Source organism: Urocitellus parryii, chromosome 6 (genome assembly GCF_045843805.1).
Source record: "Urocitellus parryii isolate mUroPar1 chromosome 6, mUroPar1.hap1, whole genome shotgun sequence".
NCBI classification, from domain to species: domain Eukaryota; kingdom Metazoa; phylum Chordata; class Mammalia; order Rodentia; family Sciuridae; genus Urocitellus; species Urocitellus parryii.
This window is the reverse complement of record NC_135536.1, coordinates 47,511,766-47,532,958: the sequence shown is the minus strand read 5'-3', so window position 1 is coordinate 47,532,958 and position 21,193 is coordinate 47,511,766. Positions and strand designations below refer to the sequence as shown.

The following is a 21,193-nucleotide window of genomic DNA, read 5'->3' as shown; positions in this document are numbered from 1 at the left end:
TTGTTTTATACTCCTACTTCCCTTTAAAATATAGTTGAGTAATAAAGTAATTTTAGGTTAATGTAATAACAAATATATTTTAAAGATTTTTTAAAATCTGATACATAGGCTCCAAGAGTAGAAGCACAAGTTCTTCTGGGATCTTTGGTTTGCTTTCCCAACTTGTACTGTGAACTGCCTGCTCTCCATCCCAATATTCCAGATATTGCTGTGTCTCAGTTTACAGATGTGAAGGTAAGAAATCAGATACAGTTTGTAGCATTTAACTGATTTTATAACATAAAATATATGCAATAAAATTTGTTTCTTTTTGAAATCTACTGAGTTGTTGAACAACATTAACCAGCTATATCTCCCAGAACAAAAACTGGAATGTTAATTAGATTTATTGCCTTTTTATTTTTATTTTTCTGGATGTGTTTAAATTACTTTGGTATCTTTATCTCATTTTTGAACCTATTCATGTTTGTTTCTTAGGATTCATTCATTCACTCACTGAGCATTTATCAAAACATCCTATGAACCAGATATGGTGTTGCTAATGTAAGGCTTCTGGAATTGAGATGGCAAACTATACCTACACATTTGACTCTCTCTCTCCCAATTTCTCAGCAATGTAGTATCAAACAAAGTAATGGAAAATTCTGTACTGCTATATGAAATTTTGGAATTGAGGTAGTAATCCTATGTACCTAAAGTGTTACAGGACCTGGATACTAGTTGGTACAATGTTTTTTTTTTTTTTTTTTCCTTTGTACTAGTAAGTGAGCCCATATGTACTCCACCATTGAGTTATATCCCCAGGCCTTTTTATTGTTTATTTTGAGACAGGGTCTCTCAGTGTTGCCCAGGGTGATCTGGAACTTGCAACCCTCCTGCCTCAGCCTCGCCAGTAGCCATGATTACAGGCATGTGTCACCATAACCCTTCAGCCTGTGTAATATTAGCAGTGATTATATAGTTGCAAAGAGAACCTCTCCAGATCCCAGATAGTAATCCTTTAAAAAACAATGTGCCCAGGCAGGAGCAGTGTATTAAATACACGTGTTAAAAATTTCAGATAGGAAACTCTCAAAAGGTTGTTCTGTGCCTCTGCAGAGTTCAGCCTCTATTGAAAGGGAAAAGTGTGTGCCATGATCAGCATCCTTAGTCCTCTGAATTTAGTACTTCTTGTGTGTGTGTGTTGGGGGGGGGTACTGGCAGTTTTACCTTGGGTTTTCCTACCACTGAGCTATATCTCAGCCTCCCCACCCTTTTTTAAATTTTGAAACAGGGTCTCACTAAGTTCCTGAAGCTGGTCTCAAACTTGTGATCTTCCTTTGTTAGCCTCCCAAGTTGCTGGAATTATAGGCATGCACCACTACACATGGCTAGACTCAGTGATTGTTAAACCTAAGTAGAGGGGAGTGCTGTGAAAAGCTCTTTTAGTAAGGATAAAGAAAATCAGTGCTCTGAACCCACAGTATGCTGTTTAGTGAATAATTCAATCACTGTCAAGACCTATCTCTATCTGAATGCATACATATAAACTCTAAAGGGCTTAACAATCCTATGCCTGTCACAGTTATTCCCAGGTAGTCTCTATGATTGACCTTAATTTGCTCTCAGAATTAGAAAGGTTGAGAAAAAGACACTTTAGCTCCTCAGGGGTCATGCAGATGTTTTTTATGTGTTGTCATGCAGATGATTTTTATGTGTTGCTTATACTTTCCTTAGAATCCATATTTCTCTTCATAACATTTATCATACTTGTAATTTCTTACTCAGTGCCTAACTTCTGTTTTAGACAAATACCATGAAATCTTTTTTTAAAATAATGTTATTGTATTTTTTGTACATTTACTTTATTTTTATGTGGTGCTGAGGATTGAACCCAGAGCCTCACACATGCTAGGCAAGCGCTCTGCCACTGAACTACAACCGCAGCCCCCATGTGATCTTATATACTATTATATCCTCATGACCTAACACTTTTTGATATATAGCATATACTCATTAATGTAAACAAATGAATTTGACTTACACATACAATCAAGTGGCTCAGTGCAAATTTACAATGACACTTAACAGAAACTACATGAATTTACCTCAGCTTTTCAAGGTTTAATAGTTTGTTTTATTTTCAGAAGATCCTGAAGGTCAAGGATTGATAATTGTTTTAATTTTCTCTACCTATTGAGATGATTATATGATTTTTATCCTTCATTCTGTTAAAGTGGTATATTATGTTTATTGATTTACATGTGTTGAACAATTCTTGTAGCCATAGAATATATCCTACTTGGTAATGGTATATGATTCTTTTATTGTGCTGTTCAATTTGGTTTATTGTTATTGTTTTGAAGATTTTTGCATTTGTATTCATCAGAGATAGTGGACTATAATTTTTTTTCCCTTGTTAATACCCTTGTCTGATGTTGGCATCAGGGTAAATGTGACCTTATAAATTGAGTTTGGAAGTATCCTACCTGTTTAGTTTTCTTGGAAGAATTTGAGAAGGGTTAGTATTAATTCTTTAAATATTTGGTATAATTCATCAGTGAAACCATCTGTTGGTGGCTTTTAAATGCTATTTCTCAAAGCTTAAAAAAGATGTTCATGACTTTAAGATATTAATTCTGCTTTAATTATCTTTCTTATAGTGAGCCTTTATGACTTTTCCAATCAGAAAAAAAGGTTATTTTTTAACATATTCTTTTGGTATAAATTTCATAAATTGTTTTATTAGCTACTTGTATAAATAACATTGGATTCTTTATTAAAAGTATTTACATGAGAATAAATTGTTCTCTTAACTATTGTATCTCTAATACCTGGTACAGGGCCTAGCCCAGATTGGCCACCTAATAAATATCTGTTGACTAAGTGAATGAAAATCTTACTAATTGCTATTAACTATTTTCCTTTATTTTAGGAACTCATAATCAAAACTGTATTAAGCTCAGCAAGGGATGAGCCCTCTGGTCCTGCACGGTAGGTCAGGTATTCTTAGATTAACGTTTACTACAACTATTCTGTGTTTGAAATCTCATTTTAGAAGTTGATTGAATTTTTATAGCAGTTCAGGTTGTTTCAGACACACAAAAGCCATTCTGAACTACAAGTTTAAATTATTTGAATGATTAAATACTCTCACTTTTTTTTCATGATTACATTCTAATCTTCCTTCTTTAAAAAATAAAAATGAAAACCTGTTCATCTTTTTCAGTTATTTAACCCTGTGTCTGGTATATGTAAAATCAGTTATTTTGATTTATTTAAGTACATTTTGTGTTCTCTTCAGATTATATTTATCATTGTGTTCTTATATAATACCTTGAAATACAACATAGGCTCAATGAGTGTTTGTTGAATTGAATTAAAACAAAATATTTTTATGGTAGACTGTAATATATCTAAAAATAGTATGTTTTAATATTCATATGTATTGATTATGATTTGGGGGGGATTGATGCTGGGAATTGAACCCAGGAGTGCTCTACAGCTGAGCTATATCCCCTACACTTTTAATTTTTTTATTTTATTATTTTGAGATAGGGTCTTACCAAGTTACTGAGTGTCTTGTTAATTTGTGAAGGCTGGCCTTGAAATGCAATCCTCCTGTCTCAGCTTCCCAAGTTGCTGGGATTATTGGCATTTCCCACTGTACACAGCTGATCATGATTTCTAATAGAATATAAGTAACAAGATTTTTAATTTTTCCTTTTTATGTCTTAATCATATAAAACTGACATTTTCTGTCTCGCTGAATAAACCTTTCCTCAAAAAGAAGAGACTTAAATTAGGAGGTTGCCAGAATACACTATGTTCCCTTGCTTCCTTAAAATTTCAAGTTATATTTTATATTTCTTGATGCTAATTTTAATGTGTGTCATTAGTTTCAACATTAGTCCTTCTCCTCTGACTTTACCTCTATGAAGCTTCCTTTTCCAATCATGTCTGTATTTGTTGATCCAAGATTCAAAAGGTATAGATCATGGCTTTGACCATTCTGATTCTAATTTATTTTTATTTTTTGAACATATATTTTTTGGTTGTAGGTGAACACAATCTATTTTATTTTTATTTGGTGCTGAGGATCGAACCCAGTGCCTCATGCATGCTAGGCAAGTGCTTTACAGCCTCAGCCCTCTAATTCTAATTTAAATTTCTTTTTCTAACAATTAAAAATGATGTAACATGAACAGTTTAGTTACATGAAACTACTCCACTACAAGTTTTTCTCACTTGGTAGCCAAGTTAACTAAAAACAAACCTCTTTGAGCAAATTCTTTTACCCTGATCTCATTCAAGTTTACAAGAATTTCCCCCAATATTTGTTTCATTTAATTCTCATCAAATTGGGAGAGATTGATACATCACCTTCTCCCAATTTTGTTATTCAGTAACTGATGCTTAATAAACTAATACTTATTAAACCTAAAGTTAACATTTATTAAGCCCTTTCTGTGTGCTAGGTGTGTTCTAGACACTTTGTATTTATTATGGCAGTGCATTTCATAATAACTCTGAGAAATATACAGTTTTTACCTTTTGATTTATAAATACAGAAACTGGAGCCCAGAAAATTTAGATAACCTGCTCTATCAGATAAGGCAGAGCCATAATTATTATCCTCACAGTTTGTCTTAAAGAATAATTATTAGATGCATAATTTTGTTGGTTCTTTTTAGTTATACATGACAGTAGAATCCATTTGGACATAATTATTAAAGCATGGAATATATCTTGTTCTAATTCAGTCTCCAGTACTTCCCCATCCCCTCCATCCCAGCCATATCCTTCTCTCTTCCCTCTACTGATCTCTTTGCCATTTACCCACTTTTTTTTAAGTTCATAATGATATTATTTATCTATTTATTTATTTATTTTTATTACATTGTACACAAATGAAGCACAGCTTCTTCTTCAGACTGAACATGATGCAAAGTCATATAGTAGTGTGATCATACATATATATAGGGTAATAATGTCCATCTCATTCCACCATCTTTTTTACCCCCTCACTCCCTCCCCACTCCTCCCTCCCTCTTGCACAATCCAAAGTTCCTTCATTCTCTCCCCACCACTCCCATTATGGATTAGCATCTGCTTATCAGAGAAAACATCCAGCCTTTGGTTTTTGGTTTTGGCTTATTTTGCTTAGCATGATATTTCGCCACATTACCTGCAAATGCCATAATTTCATTCTTTTTTAAGGCTGATAAAGATAAATATATATACACACACACACACACACATATTATATATATATTTCTTTTTTAAGGCTTATATATATATAATATATTATCATATTATATATATAGATATAGATATAAATTATATCACATTTTCTTTATCCATTCATCTGTTGGAGGGCACCTAGGTTGGCTTCAGAGCTTAACTATTGTGAATTGTGCTGCTATAAAATTGATGTGGCTATGTCACTGTAGTGTGCTGAATTTAAATCCTTTGAATATATATCAAGGAGTGAATAACTGGGTTAAAAGGTGGTTCCACTCCTGTTTTTTTGAGGAATCTCCATACTTTTTTCTAGAGTGCTTGTACCAATTTGCAGTCCCACCAACAATGCATGAGTAAAAGTATTATTTTTTTTAAATAAATTTTTATTTTTTTTATTTGTTCTTTTTAGATATACATGACAGTAGAGTGTATTTTGACATATTATATATACATGGAGTGTAATTTATTCTAATTAGGATCCCATTCTTGTGGTTGTACATGATATGGAGTTTTACTGGTAGTGTATTCATATATGAACATATGAAAGTTATGTCCAATTCATTCTACTCTCTTTCCATTGATGCATAATTAGTAAGTGGCAGAACCAGGATTGAACATAGAGCTTAGGATTCTAAATCTCTTTTTTTTTAAACTATGTTGATTCTTAAGTGAAAGAATGTGGAAAACTAAAACAGCTGCTCAGATGTAGATCAAGGAATGATTAACATAACAGCTTGTTTGAGTGTTGAACAACCTCAGAAATTGAACTTGTTTTTCTATACCTTTGTGAATGGATCTCTTTTTAGAAGCTTATACTCCAAAATCTGAGCAGGAGTAATGTGAATAATCTTGATTATCTTGACAATTTGGAAAAGGGAGAAAATTCTGTACATACAAAAGCAAAAACACAAACAAAAAATAGAAACATCCCGTTCTTACCTCGTTACAACAAAAATTGTTCAGCATTTGTACTCCAGCCTCTGCCTTTAGTTAGTTGAATCCATGGAGAGCCTTGCTGTACTTCGGAGTTTATTGTTGTTTTAGAACTATAGGTATTTCCATTGCTAAACTTGAAACTGATTATGAATATTACCTAGAATTTATGGGTAGACAACAGTAGGGAAGAAATAAAGCAGTTGACTTTACTATGAAGACTTTTTGGCAGTTTTAATAGTAAAAAGTTTAGTAGTACTCTAGCACTTTACACTGTGAGAAGAGACTGATCTGCTGTGTTCGAGTAGAAAAATTTTTTTTGTACTTAGAACCATTATATACTTTATCAGAATCCTAAACTTGAACATGCTGATAGAATTCTTCCTGATTCAGATTATCAGATTTAACTCCCTCAAGCTGAAACTCAGCTGAAGTTGTTGCCAGACATTAGAGAACAGAACAAAAATTCTACAAGTCCTGTTTTTGTTGGAATTACTTTGTAAATTATATGAATTTTGTGTTTTCAAATAGTTTTTAAAAGAATTTGTGGCCAGTTGTGTTCAATTTAAAAGGTACAACAATAGTATTTTACTTCATCAACTTCATGTTTTTACTTAAATTCATTTTACTGTTGCCAGTCAATAAAATTATACTCTTTCCTTTTGAAAGCAGGTTAAATATTTGTTTGGAAAACCTTACAGTTTTGTCATTTTATTAACATGGGTTTGTTAGAAAGATGCCATGTGTTATCTGACCCTATGACCTTGGTAGTAGATTATAATAGAAAATTCATTTTAGGATTTAAGGGTTAGGCTCCCCCCCTTCTCTTCCTTAATCACCAATAGAATAACAAATTTATTAAATCACACAGTGCGTGTTCATTCTGTGTCACTTGATTGGTGTGGTGGTGATTTCATTTTACTGAAAGACTCCTTCACTTTTATTTGTATCATTGTTTGTTGCCTTTTCTTGCAGATGTGTAGCACTTTGCAGTTTAGGTATTTGGATTTGTGAAGAACTAGTCCATGAGTCTCATCATCCTCAAATTAAAGAAGCTCTGAATGTAATTTGTGTTTCCTTAAAGGTAAAGACAACTTTTTAGTGACATTTATTAAGAATGCATAGTTATTTTTTCTCTAAATGTTAATTTTATCTTGTGCTCTTGAATAATTTATAATAAATGTCTTCATTATTACATTTTTTCCTTGATCCTGAAACTTTAAGAATGATTTAAGAATGGTCCCAGCCTGGAGATGTCACTAAGTAGGAGACCTACCATACAACTTCTTTTGTATTTGAATTTTTCCTTAAAATACATATGGATGACTCCTAAGAAGGAAACCAGTCCTTTAAGACATAAAGGAATTTTTTTGTTTGTTTTTTTAACTAGTATTTTTGTAACTTACTCTTGATTTTTAACATTTATGAAATTCTTGAGCTATTCAACTCTTGGCTTATCATTCAAATGCCCTCTTTTGTAACCAGAATAAGATTTTTTCCACATTTTTTATTGGTGCATAATAGTTGTATATATTGACGGAATTTATGGTTACATATTTATACATGCACACAATATAACAATGTAATTTGGCCAATATCACTCCCCAGCATTTCTTCCCACCCTCCCTAGAATAAGATGTATTTCAGAAGTAGTAATAATTTAGAGAACCTTAATTGATAAATGGATATTTTTTTAATCAGAGAATGCTTGATATTATTTTTGTCTTAAAAATTTTAATACAGTATGTGTTTAAACATAAAATTTACCTAATAAATATTTTTGGATAATAATAGTATTTATCTGACAGGTATTTCTGAATATGTACCATATTCAGGCACTTTGCTAGGCAAAGTAAAGGATAATGTAATGGAAAAAAATACTAGCCTCAAGATATAGATAGACAGATGTAGATATAACTGAAAAGATTAAAATAAGTGTTAACAAAGTAGGTAAAGCTAAGAATACTAGATGAATGGTGCATTTGAACTGCAGTTTGGAGGAAGCAGAAATTTTGTCTTAGTTATCAGAGAAATTTTTGGAAAAGAGGAAGAATTTGGAACTTGAGAGAGTGAAATTTGGACATAGATAAGCATAAAAAGCTTGACTTTATGTCATTTATGTTAGTCAGCTTTTCATCATTGTGATCCAAATATCTGACAAGAACTTCTTAGAGAAGGAAAGTTTATTTTTAGCTTATGGTTTCAGAGATTTAGTCCATGGTTGACCAACACCATTGCTCTGGGCCCATAGTGAGGCAAAACCTGGTGAAAGGGAGAGGCAGAGGGAATCTGTTCTGCTCATGGAGGCCAGAAGTAGTGGGGTGATGTGAGGGAGAGTCACAGGGAATAACTCTTCTAGAGTATGCCCCTCAATGACCTGTCTCTTTCAGCCATGTCCCACCTCCTTTCTACAGTTACCATCCAGTTATTCCATTCAAATTAGAATGGACTAATTAGGTTAGGACTTCCATAATCTAATCATTTTAACCTCTGAATATTCCTGCATTACACAGGTGCATTTGGGGGACACCTTATATCCAAACTATAATGCTATTGGAGAGTCATCTGAGAGTTTTAAGTATAGAGAATGCCAGGATCAAACAATACTTTAGAAATTTAATTTGGAAATATTGTAAAGAGTACATTCAAGCAAACAGTAGAAAAATTGATAACAAGATTAGTAATTAGAGACCAGTGCAGAAATTCAGGTAAGAAAACACTTAATAAAAGTTTAATGAGGACAGTCAGACATTACAAAGAAAAAGTAAAAGTGTATATGTTTTTGGAATGTATTGTGACTTTTTTTTAAATTTTGCAATTGAAGGCTTATCTTCCTAAGATTTTAATAAACGCTTACAAATGTATGATGACCAAAAAAATACGTATGAAATTTAAAATTTTTTAGTCAGCTAATGCACTGATGAATAAATAGTTCATGAAGAAATTTCTTAATAAAAGGCCAAAGATTTATAGAATCTGAAAAGAAACCAGAGTATCATGAAGAAACTTTATATTAAACAATGATTTATTCTTGTTATTGCAGTTTACGAATAAAACAGTAGCCCAAGTGGCTTGCAGCATGCTTCACATGCTGGTTCATTATGTACCTAGACTTCAAATTTACCAACCTGATTCTCCCTTGAAAATTATTCAAGTAAGTAGTTTCTCATTTTTTTTTTTAGAAATATTCTTCGATTTAGATATAAAATTATTCAATAAGTTTAAAAAATTCTTGCATGCTTTTTTGTAATATCAAAGATCCTGTCTCATTGTGTTTATGTTAGAAACTTGTGTTCCTGGTTTTCAAAGTATTTAAAAAAGAATTTATTATAAATTTCACTTATTAATAGTATTGAAAATGAAATACTACATGTAAACTTTTTATGCCATTGTCTTTGCAAATGTATATTCTGCTTCCTTTACTCTCTCAGGTGAGGAAAACATGCCATCCTTCCATTACCTAAATCAAAGCATTATTCTTTTTTCTTTTTCCATCAATCATTTATGAGATTGTTATTTTTTCATCCTAATTATTTTTTCACTGTCTCTCGTATTTTCTACAACACCTAACATATTTCAGCTCTTTATTATTTTTTTCTGTGAGATATTACAGTAGCCTTCTCTCCTGTACAGTCTTTTCCTACAAGTCATAATTCATATTCATATGACTTTTTAAAATTTTATTTTTTGTAGTTGTAGATGGACACAACACATTTATTTTATTTATTTGTTTTTGTGTGGCACTAGGGATTGAACCCAATGCTTCACACATGCTCAGCAAGCGCTGTGCCACTGAGCTACAGCCCCGGTCCCGCATTCATATGACTTTTATCGTGTCACTTACCTGAAAAAAATAGGAACAAAATCTCTGGGTTTTTTTTTTTTTTACTATAAAATAGATCCCAGTTTTTAGGTGTGAATTCAAAACCTCCAGGCAAGGACCCAACCTGCCTTTCCAGAATGGTGCAGATTTCTTTGAAGTTCCATGTTGTCCAGGCAACTGAATATGCTTACCATTGCTTAAACATACTCTTTCTTCCTTTTATCTGAAATAGTTTACTTCTCTTTTTCCCCTTATATTTCAGTAATTTGCTTAAATACCATCTCCTCAAAAAAATAGAATTTCCTGTCTGATCTTCCTAATCAGAATTTATCTTTTTTATCTTTGTATTCTTATAACATTTCTAGAAAAGGTGAACACAAATATTTATTGATCACCTTACCATCTACCAGTCACCCTGTCAGTATCTTTTCATAAATATTTTATTTAATTCTTACATATTTTTTGAGGTAGAAGATTATTCCCTTCCTACCTCACTTTTTTAAAATAAGGGAATTAAAGGCTTAGTAACTATATAGAGTCACAAACTAACAGGACAGAAACAGAATTCTAACGAAGTCTGAGAATCTGAAGTACAAACTTTCCTCACTCATGCGTGTCACTCATTAGTCTCTATAACAGAAATAGTGAATAAAGCCTTTTCCTATATAAAGTATATTTAGAACAATTTTTGTACTTAATGCATCAAAGTAATAACTTATAAAAATATAACTTATAATGAAAATACAATAAACTTATAACTACATTGTAATATGCACATTAAAAATTTGAATGAGACTAAATGATCATGTATAAAATTTTAGGGTCCTTAACATATTTTTTATCTTTACTTTCTTATGTCTAGGGTGACTTTTATGTAGAAAATATTTAGTATCTATTGACTTGAAATAGTTTATGGTTAAGAGATTTGGTTTCGGAGTAAACACACCTGGATTTAATTAACCACTTACTCTGCTGTGTACTGACTTTTAAACTGTTGACAAGTTACTAAGCCCACTGAAAACTGAACACTTCATATCTAGGATGAAAATTTACCTCACAGGTTGCTTTAAAGACTAAAGCCAACGGGAGCCTGAGGAAGGAGGATTGTAAATTGAGGTCAGACTCAGCAACTTTGTGAGACCATGTGTGAAATTTTTTTAAAAAGTCCTGGGGATTTAGCTCAGTGGTAGGAAAAAAGCTAAATGAAAAAATTACATGTAAAGCACTTAGCACTTTTTTGGCTTATAAGTGATGAAATATAAATGTTAATAAATGCAGCTGTTATTATGTTATGTGGGACACAGTGACTGAATGTGAATGTACATTTGTGTGTCTAATAATAAAATGTTTGAAATTTTGAAACCTTTGGAAAATTTAACCACTAAAGATTGATATTCTGTGTAAAAATTAAGGTGGTTCTTTAAACACTTTTTTTCAATATGAAAGCCTCCATATGCTTTTCTTTATTCTCTTCATCAACCTATATATTACAAACATTTAATAATATATCTGTGCAAATTGTTCTACTATATTTTATAGTGGCCAGAGCCTATAATAATTATTACTCCCCACCTGTAGTTGAAGAAATAAAATCACAGAATACTGAAGCATTTCACTAATGGTTACCTATTCACAGAATTATGGGTAAAAGCCTAGTTTTCTTACAAGTGTGAAGTAAGTGCACCCAAAATACTAGATTCAACTGGGGAGAAAAGCCTTGTTCTGTAAAAAGCATATTTAATTGTTTAAATTTTACATTTGAGTTGAGGAAATTAAATGCACATATTTATGGGTTATAGTATGGTTTTTCAATATATGTATACATTGTATAATGATCAAATTAAGGTTGTCAGCATATCCATCACCTTAAACATTTATCATTTTTTGTGGTGAGAACATTGAACATCCTCACTTTTAGCTTTTGAAAAACTGCATGATTGTTAGCTATTGTTACCCTCCTATGCAATAAAATACCAGAATTTATTTTCCTGTCTAATCTTAACACTGTACATGTTAATCAAGCTCTGTCTGTCCTTCCCACACCCCTACTCTCCCCTTCCAATAGTAACTACTGTTTTATTCTCGACTTCTACAACATCATCTTTTTTAGATTCTACATAGAAGTGAAATCATGAGATATTTGTCTCTATGCTTGACTTATTTCTCTTAACAATGTCCTCCAGGTTCATCCATATTGTTAAAATGATAGGATTTTATCTTTTTATGGTTGAATAGTATTCCATTGTGTATACATACAGCACATTTTCTTTATCCATTCTTCTGTTGATGGACACTCAGGTTGATTCCATAGCTTAGTGCTGCAGTGAAGATGGGAGTGCAGGTGTTGTCTCTTCCACATTCCAATTTTGTTTCCTTTGGAATTACACCCAATAGAGAGAGATGGCTAGGTCATATGGTAGTTCAGTTTTTAATTTCTTAAAAAATATTTTTTAGTTGTCAATTGCCACAGTCCGGCTGCAGCAAAATAACCCGGGGGTGGGGGTGGGGTGACAAACAACTTGTGTACATTGATACAGCAGGAGTAGGAGCCGTTTATTGTAGGACAGGAGGGGTATTTATACATTCCACACAGCTTATCTTAATTAACATAAACTAGATACATCAGTCAACCAATAAGAAATCTCCACACTTAATGGCTCGCTGGCGTTACTTCATAAACCACTCCCTCTTGCAAAATGCCAGGCGCCATCCAGACTTGTTTACAGACTCTAACATTTGCCAGGCGCCATCCTGACTTGTTTACAGACTCTAACAGTCAATGGACCCCCATTTTGTTTATTTATTTGTGGTGCCAAGAATTGAACCCAGTACCTCACACATGCTAGGCAAGTACTCTGCCACTGAGCCACAAACTCTAGCCCCATCAATTTTTAATTTTTAATGCTAGTTTTCTATTTAAAAAAAATATTTTTAGTTGTAGATGGTCACAATACCTTTATTTTTATGTGGTGCTGAGGATCAAACCCAATACCTCCCATGTGCTAGGCAATCACTCTCCCACTAAGCTACAGCCCCAACCCTGTTTTTCTATTTTTATTACTGTTTTTCACAGTGGTTGTACTAATTTACATTCCCATCAGTATATAAAAATTCCCCTTTTCCACCTCCTCACCAACATTCATTATCTCTGCCTTTTTATAATAGCCATTCTGACTGGAGTGTGGTGATATCCCATTATGTATTTTTTGTTTGTTTAGTACTAGAAATTTAACTCAGAGCCTCGTGAATGCTATGCACCCATTTTTCCACTGAGCTATACCCCAGCCCTCATTCTGGTTTTGATTTGCAATTCTCTGATAAGTAGTGATGTTCAGCATTTTTTCATATACTTGACCTTTCATAGGCCTTCTTTTGAGGAATGTCTATTCAAGTGTTTTGCTTATTTTGTAATTTGAGTTATTTGTTTTCTTGCTATTGAGCTTTTTGAGTTCTTAATATATATTTAGAAAAAGTTTTCTATTTAATTCATGAAACAGTAAATTTTAAAAATATAATATGCAATAAAAGTATAATAAAAATTTATTCTAATACTTTTTTGGGGGTACTGGGGATTGAACTCAGGGTTACTCGACCATAAGCCACATCCCCAGCCCCTGATACATTTTTTTAATAATCTCTTTTGCCTCATTTTAATAATATCTTTCTTTTTTATTACTTCATGTTCCCTATTTTATATTCATGTGTATAATATACATAAATTGAAAAAGATACAAATTTTTTAAGCATGTATTTGTTTCTGACCCCGAGTGTTTCAGATTCAGAGTTCTTTTGAACTTGGAATATTTGCATAGAGTTTGCCAATTGAGTATCCCTAATCCAAAAATTTGAAATGCTTCAAAACACATAGTTTCTTGAGTGCATGTTAGTACTCCAGTGGGTTTGGATTTTGAAGCATTTTTGGATTTTAAAATTAGAAGTGCTCAACCTATATAGGAAGATCTGGAAAGACAGTAATTTCTTGATCTGATTGATTGCAATGATTTTTGTAAATCTTTTTGTTTATCTGTATCTTCTGATTTTTTTGAACATAATTGTGTACTTATATGTATTGATCCACTTTCATAATTGAATAGAATGAAATTATGTGTAGTTGGCAAAATATATATGTAACTGCTATACATGAAGATTATAAATGATTGATAAGTAAGTGTACTTGAAAAGATTATTTATTAAATAAATTACCCTTAAAAAGCAATGTATATATTAGGGTAATATATTTAAATAATGCATTTAGGAAAAATTTGCAGCAGTAGCTTTTACATCACTTTAGCATATAACAATTAATTTTTAAAATGTATCATTAACATATTTTGAACTTACTTATTTTCACATACAGATCCTAATAGCTACTATCACCCACCTTTTGCCAAGTACAGAAGCTTCATCATATGAAATGGACAAAAGGGTAATTTAAATTTTGATATTTAATATGTGGTCTTCTAGTTTAAAATACTTGTATTTTGTTAATTTTGCAAAGGCATATGTAACTACACGATATGAATTTATTCACCTTGTGTTCACAGTAAATTATAGTGTGAAATATGTCTTCCCATTATTTAAGTATAGCTAAATTATGTTTTAGTTTAAATTTCAGGCCATTTGATAAAATCTTTGAATCGCAGGGTTGTAAGGAACCCTGGAGAACATTCTGTCCACTTATAATTATTTTACTATATCCTGCCAAATTATACCTGAAGATTAATTCTTAAGAATTCATTACCCCTGAAGAGAGCCACTTGATTTTGTAAAATTGTTTCTGGTGGAAAATAAAGATATTTCTAGTAAGCAAAGTATGTAAAATACATAGAGATAGGTACAGAGGAGAAGACATTTCCTCTGTTCACCAAAGAGTTCTACAAGATGGGATTTACTTTCATAAATTCATTATGAGGTCCTTTAATTACTTCAGATATTGTATTTATCAGTTCTAGAGTTTCTCTGTGGTGTCTCTTAATGTTTTCATGCTTTTATTAAATTCCACATTTCTTTATCAGTAACTTGCATCTTTTTTTGAAGACTCAACATACTTATCGTAATTAAGTCTTTACTAAATCTTATATCTGGGTCATCACAGAGTCTCTTCCTATTGAATGTTTTTCCTCTTGCCTGGGTTCCATTTTCCTGTTGTTCAGTTATATACTAGATGTTATATATAATATATGGAGACTAGATTTATGCTGCCTGTTGTGGTAGGTATTAAACACATGTGGCTTTACATTAGAATTGAACTAAATTAAGAATTTACATTGAAAATTTAATCCCACATTTACATATTTCAAATACTCAACAACTCCATCATTGCACAAAGTTGTGTTAGACAGGCTACTTTTGGATTCTGTTAATTTTTTCTCTACTCTGGGCTTAGTGGTACACACCTGTAATCTCTGCAGTTTGGGAGGCTGAGGCAGGAGGATCTCAAGTTCAAAGCCAGCCTCAGCAATTTAGCAAGGACCTAAGCAATTTAGTGAGACCGTGTCTCAAAATAAAAAAAAATAAAAGGGAATGGGTATGTGGCTCCAAGGTTAAACAACACTGGGTTCAATCCCCATTACAAAAAAAAAAAAAAAAAACTCTGAAAATTATTCTGTTTCTTTTCCTTGTGACATCCCAATCCTGAATTCTGTTCTGCAGTTATTAATGTTACTACCTCTTCTTAGTCATCTTGTATTGCATGAAATCTCAAGTATGCTTTATTTACTTCTTATGGTCTTCCCATTAATTTGAACAATTTGGAAGGTTTCATGTTTCTGTACCTAGTCCCAGTTTCTTTGTTGTGTGGACTACATACCTTTTACACTTTTATTTTTGCCATGTTATTTCTGCTGTCTTTCAAATCACTGATTTCATTAGATTACCTCAAAATTTTTAATTTGTTCCCTTCATATCCAGTTAAAACTCCACTTAGACAGATTGTACAGTTCTTGGTAAACACAGTCTTCATTTTTAGAAGAGTCACATAGAGATTGAGTTTTCCTTATCTCAAATGCTTAGGAACCGAAATGGGTTTTCTTTATTGTTGTTTTAGGAGGGTTGTTTGTGATACTGGCTATTGAACCCAGAGGTGGTTTACATCCTATTTTTTATTCTGAGACAGGGTCTTGCTAATTTGCCCAGGCTGGCCTTGAACTTGTGATTCTCCTGCCTCAGCCTTTGGAGTTGCTTGTATTACAGGCATGTGCCACCACACCCAGCTCAGGAGTGTTTTTAATTTTGAATATTTTTTGATTTTAAAATATTTCCATATACATTGTTAGATATATCTTGGAGATGGGATGCCAGCCAAAACAAGAAATTCATTTACATTTTTTATATTTTTGTATTTTATTTTTTTTCCCTAATCTACTTGAAATTTCTTGATTTCCTTGTTTGGCTTATAGTTTTAATTTGTAAGGTGTTGATACATAGATAGTGACAAATACTTTATCTTCATTTTGAATTATAGATTTTAGCATTTTAAGTTTTTTGTTTTAATTGCTTGGTATACCTTTGTTCAATCCCTTTAATTTTAGCATTTCTGAATCTTTTTGTTTAACTATATCATTGAATATAATATACTTGGGTCTTGATTTGTAAGCCAAACTGAAAGTCTTTGTCTCTCTTAAGCAAATTAAACCCATTTTGATACGACTTACATTTTTGGTCTCGCCTCTGTTATTTTGTCATCATCATTATTGTGCATATTATCTTATATTTTCTGTGTTTCTCTGCATGATGCATTTTCTTTTTTCTGATTTGTTTTTAAGTTCTTGATATTTAGGAAACTGCACTTTTGTTCTAGAGGTTATTTATATAAACACACACATACCTTGCTTTTTACTTAACCTTATTCTATCTGGTTTGTGATTATTTAATGTTTTTTTAATTATTTAATTAAAAAGTTAACTCCTATATATCTTTTACCATGTACATTAATAAATGAGTTCATCTCTTTTTTCATCTGCCTCAAATTTTGACTATTTTATTTCTACGTATAACTTATAGAAATAAATCATAACAAATTTTTATTTTTCCATACTTATCTCCACATTTTTTTGTTTTTTTTAATTCTTACAACTATAACTGAGATTTATAACTTGTTTTTTGTTTTGTTTTGTTTTTTGCTGAAGTTTACTCAGTCAGCTTCTTGGTTAGATAAAATTCATCTTTATTCTTCAAGATAGACTCTTGAGAACAGAATTTTCTAAGCTCTTAAATACGTAAAACTTTTTCTGTCAACCTTGTTGATACTTGAAAAGCAGTTTGGCTAGATATGGAATCCTTAGCTCATACTTGCTTTCCTTGAAATTTTGTTTTGTCTTTTAAATGCTGCCTTACTTTGTATATTGTTTATGAAAAATCTGATGCCAGTCTTATTCTCTTACCCTTGTAAGTTATTTTTCTTTTTTGCCTGGAGGCTCTGAGGGTTTTTTGTTTTTTGGTGGGTTTTTTTTTTTTTGTGTGTGTGTGTGTGTGTGTGTGTGTGTGTTTTAAGATGGGGGTTTATTATGTTGCCCAGGTTGGCATTTGCTCTTAACATTCTCCTCTCCTTAAAGCATTACCTTTCTTGTGTGCACTATTAAGTCTCTTCTTTCTACTCAATACTTGGATGTACCTGTATACTTTTTCATTGTTCTCATACTTAGGATGGACTTTTTCTTTCTGGCTTGGTTATAGATCAGTCTTAGGTTTGCAGCTGCTTCCCATCTTTTCTTACAGTTTTTACCAAACTTCCCTCTTCCTCTTCATGAAAGCCTGCAATAGGAAAATAAATCCTGGGATTTGCTATATATTTTTCTACTTAACAGAGAATTTGAAGTTTATGTATTCTGTGTCTTCTGGTTATATGGAAAGAATGAGTTTTGTGATGTTTTATATTTCTTATTGTTCCTTTGGAGTATATGTTGGGCAACTTGAATTTTAGTTGGTCTTTAACCCTAAATATCAGCAGATCTCTTATTGCCACTTGATTGTCACATTCGATTGTCAATTTATTTCTTGACAGTTTATTTATTTCTTACTATTATTTGTGATTCTTTATCCAATAAAATGGATACTGCTAGTTTGCTCCATGTTTTGGATGAAAGTGTTGTTTATAGTATCCAATAGTTTACAAGTATCCAATGAAAAGATTAATTTAGTGAATCATTTAGTGAGTAAGATTAAAAGTTGTATAAAGTAGTCTTTCTGGCAGGATTAGAAGAAGAAAGTGGAAGTGATTATAAAATGTATGGACCAAATCCTTTAACTGGTATTTGTATAATTAGGTAAGTGTAGTTAATTGATTTGTCTTGTCTGTCTTTCTTTTGTTTTTTTTTCCTAGGGCTCAGGATTGAACCCTGGGCATCACATATGCCAGATAAGCATTCTCTGAGCCATTCTGAATATCTGTAGTCTTTGAAACTTAAGGTTTTTGGATCCATCAATTTTAACATTATTGTTCTTATTATGCTTAAGATTTTGTTGTGCTTTCCTTGAAATATGAAAGAAAAACCCACAATAATGTCCATAGGCAACATTTTAAAAATCAGGTCAGGTAACATTAATAGGATTGATGGTTCCTAAAATAAATTTTGGAAACCCAAAAATAAGAAGGTGAATTATTGAGGAGCTCCTGTAAGTTTGAAATTATAATGATTTTTTTTGTTATTGTTGTTATAGTTGGTAGTATCCTTACTTCTCTGCCTTCTGGATTGGATCATGGCCTTACCTCTAAAGACACTACTCCAGCCAGTACATACTACAGGAACAGAAAATGATAAAACAGAAAAATCAGTCCTCAATTGCATTTATAAGGTAAACTTTTTTACTTGCTATATTATTTATCTGTGAAGGATTTTTAAAAACTACAGACACAACATTTTAGTATAACATTTTATTGTTTCAGATCTAGATATTTTCTTATAGATTTAGTCTACAGCAAGATAATTTAAAAGTTCTTCCTTCTAAGACACCATTGTTTTCATACAGAATTTTAAAAAAATATTTATTTATTTATTTATCTTTAGTTTTAGGTGGACACATTATTTTGTTTTTATGTGGTGCTGAGGATCGAACCCAGTGCCTCATGCATGCCAGACGAGCACTCTACCACTGAGCCACATACAGAATTTTTTAAGGGAGTTAGATCTGTGTTGACTATAAGAATCACTATTTAAATTTCACTTGTTCTTTTGGCTCTAAAAAAGATATTAAACTTTACCATGATTGAAGCCCTGACTTTTAGAATCCTTAAAAATTTTGCCAAACTCTTGGGTTATCATTTGACAGTTTTTCTCTTTTATCTTTCTTTATTTTCATTTAAAGGTAAACGTTGGTATATTCTTTTCCCTTGTTTTTTAGGTTTTACATGGGTGTGTTTATGGAGCGCAGTGTTTTACCAATCCAAAGTACTTTCCAATAAGCCTTTCTGATTTGGCATCTGTAGATTATGATCCTTTTATGCATTTGGAAAGTCTGAAAGAGCCTGAACCTCTACACTCCCCTGATTCAGAACGATCTTCTAAACTCCAACCAGTAACAGAAGGTAAAATGAATTTTCATATCAATATTATTGCTTGGGTTCTTACGAAATATGATTTGAGGCCATGGGAGGAAATTATGGCAAAGGAGAATATCCCTCACTGTGTGGTTGTTTTACCTAAACAACTTGGTTATTTTAGCACATGTTTATTAAGAAATAAGTTCATATACACAATTACTAATATGTAATAGTTTTTCCATTATGCTTCTGACAAGTTATTCTTAGTTTTTATTTTATACAGGATTTATATAGAATAAAAGAACTTTGGAGTCAGACCTGGTATTGAATTTTGACTCTAACTTAATTGCTAAGTGACTATTACCTTATTTGTAAAATTCAGATAATATTATTTTCCTTATAGAATTGATGCAAATACTGAGAAGGTTATTGCTGTATAGCCCATTACCCAGTCCTTGGTACATGTGAACTCAGTAAGCAAAAACATTTTTTAAGCACATTATTTCTACAGAATTTATTTTGTAGAACAGCAGTGTTGAGTAACAACAGAGATCATATGGCTCACAAAACTGAAAGTATTTGCTCTCTGACCCTTTACAGAAAAAGATTGCTGATGTCTGATATATTAGATTGATTGGGTAGTTAATACAGAAGCAGAGAGACCATCTACTCATGAGACCATTGTAATGGCCAAGCAATAGTTGCTGAAGGCTTATACTAAACTTTTCATTTAGTTACTAACGAATGGTAGTAGAAATATACAGGAAAAGTAGATCTGAGGAATACTTAGGAGGTAAAGCCAAAAGGCTTTTGTGATAAGCTAGTATCACAAAGGAGGAATATATATTAGGTTTCTGACTGGTTAGATTCTGACTTGGAGATTGGTTAGATTTTTTCCAAACTAGAGCAAGAATATAAGAGAAAGTACAGGTTTGGGAGAGAATATGAGAACAGTTTTGGTGGTTTAGTTTGTAATATCTTTTGGATATCTGTGTGAAGATTAATGGAAATAACTTGTGTATGCATATCTGGGTCTTAACAGATATAGATATGTTTTTATGTGTGGATTCTGAGAAAAAAAAACATTGTAAAGGAAGGAAAACTATGAGAATAACTTCTTAGAAACTAATAGAGGAGATAGCTTTTTAAAAAAGAAGAAGAAAAAGAAGAAAAAAGGCTGGTCATAGCATTAAATGTACTTTTGTCGAAATCAGAAGGACTGGCATATATATCTGCTTTAGTTTCAACAGAGAAGTAGGAGGAAAAGGGGAAGACTGTGGATTGAAGCAGAAGATAAGGAAGTTGGAGCCATTCCATGAAAAGTATTCTTTAAAGAAGTTTGACTTTAAAAAAAAAAAGAAAGAAAGAAAGAAAGAAAAGAAAAGAAAAAGAAAAAAGTGCTGGGTACGGTGATGCACCCTGTAATCCCAGCAGCTTGGGAGGCTGAGGCACAAGGATCGCAAGTTGAAAGCCAGTCCCTGTAACTTAAGACCTAAGCAACTCAGTGAGACCATTAAGCAACTCAGTGAGACCTTGTCTCTAAATAAAATACAAAAAAGGGCTGGGAAATGGCTCAGTGGTTAAGTGCTCCTGGTACAAAAAGAAAAAAAAAATAAACCAAAAAGTGAATTAAGCTAAAGGATAATTTGGGTTAAGGAAATTTTAAGAATGAAGAGAGTTGAATTTATTTAAGCTGAGAAGGAATTAAGTGGGAAGGGTATCATTAATGGTGAAGT

The 21,193-nt window shown here is 32.1% G+C and overlaps 1 protein-coding gene across 9 annotated transcripts in view; it reads left to right on the top strand.

Annotated features, from left to right (window-relative positions):
• The window catches only part of Ralgapa1 (Ral GTPase activating protein catalytic subunit alpha 1), a 233,008-nt gene that overhangs the window by 129,945 nt on the left and 81,870 nt on the right, over nt 1–21,193 (top strand). For all 9 annotated transcript variants that reach the window (XR_013343785.1, XM_026414280.2, XM_026414271.2 and 6 more), the window contains 7 exons: nt 109–234; nt 2,915–2,973; nt 7,132–7,240; nt 9,200–9,310; nt 14,337–14,405; nt 18,638–18,772; nt 19,319–19,502. Coding sequence is in view for 8 of the 9 variants with exons in the window: in XM_026414280.2 (XP_026270065.2) it covers nt 109–234; nt 2,915–2,973; nt 7,132–7,240; nt 9,200–9,310; nt 14,337–14,405; nt 18,638–18,772; nt 19,319–19,502 (793 nt within the window). In the remaining variant the exon portion in view is untranslated. The remainder of the gene's footprint in view (nt 1–108; nt 235–2,914; nt 2,974–7,131; nt 7,241–9,199; nt 9,311–14,336; nt 14,406–18,637; nt 18,773–19,318; nt 19,503–21,193) is intronic.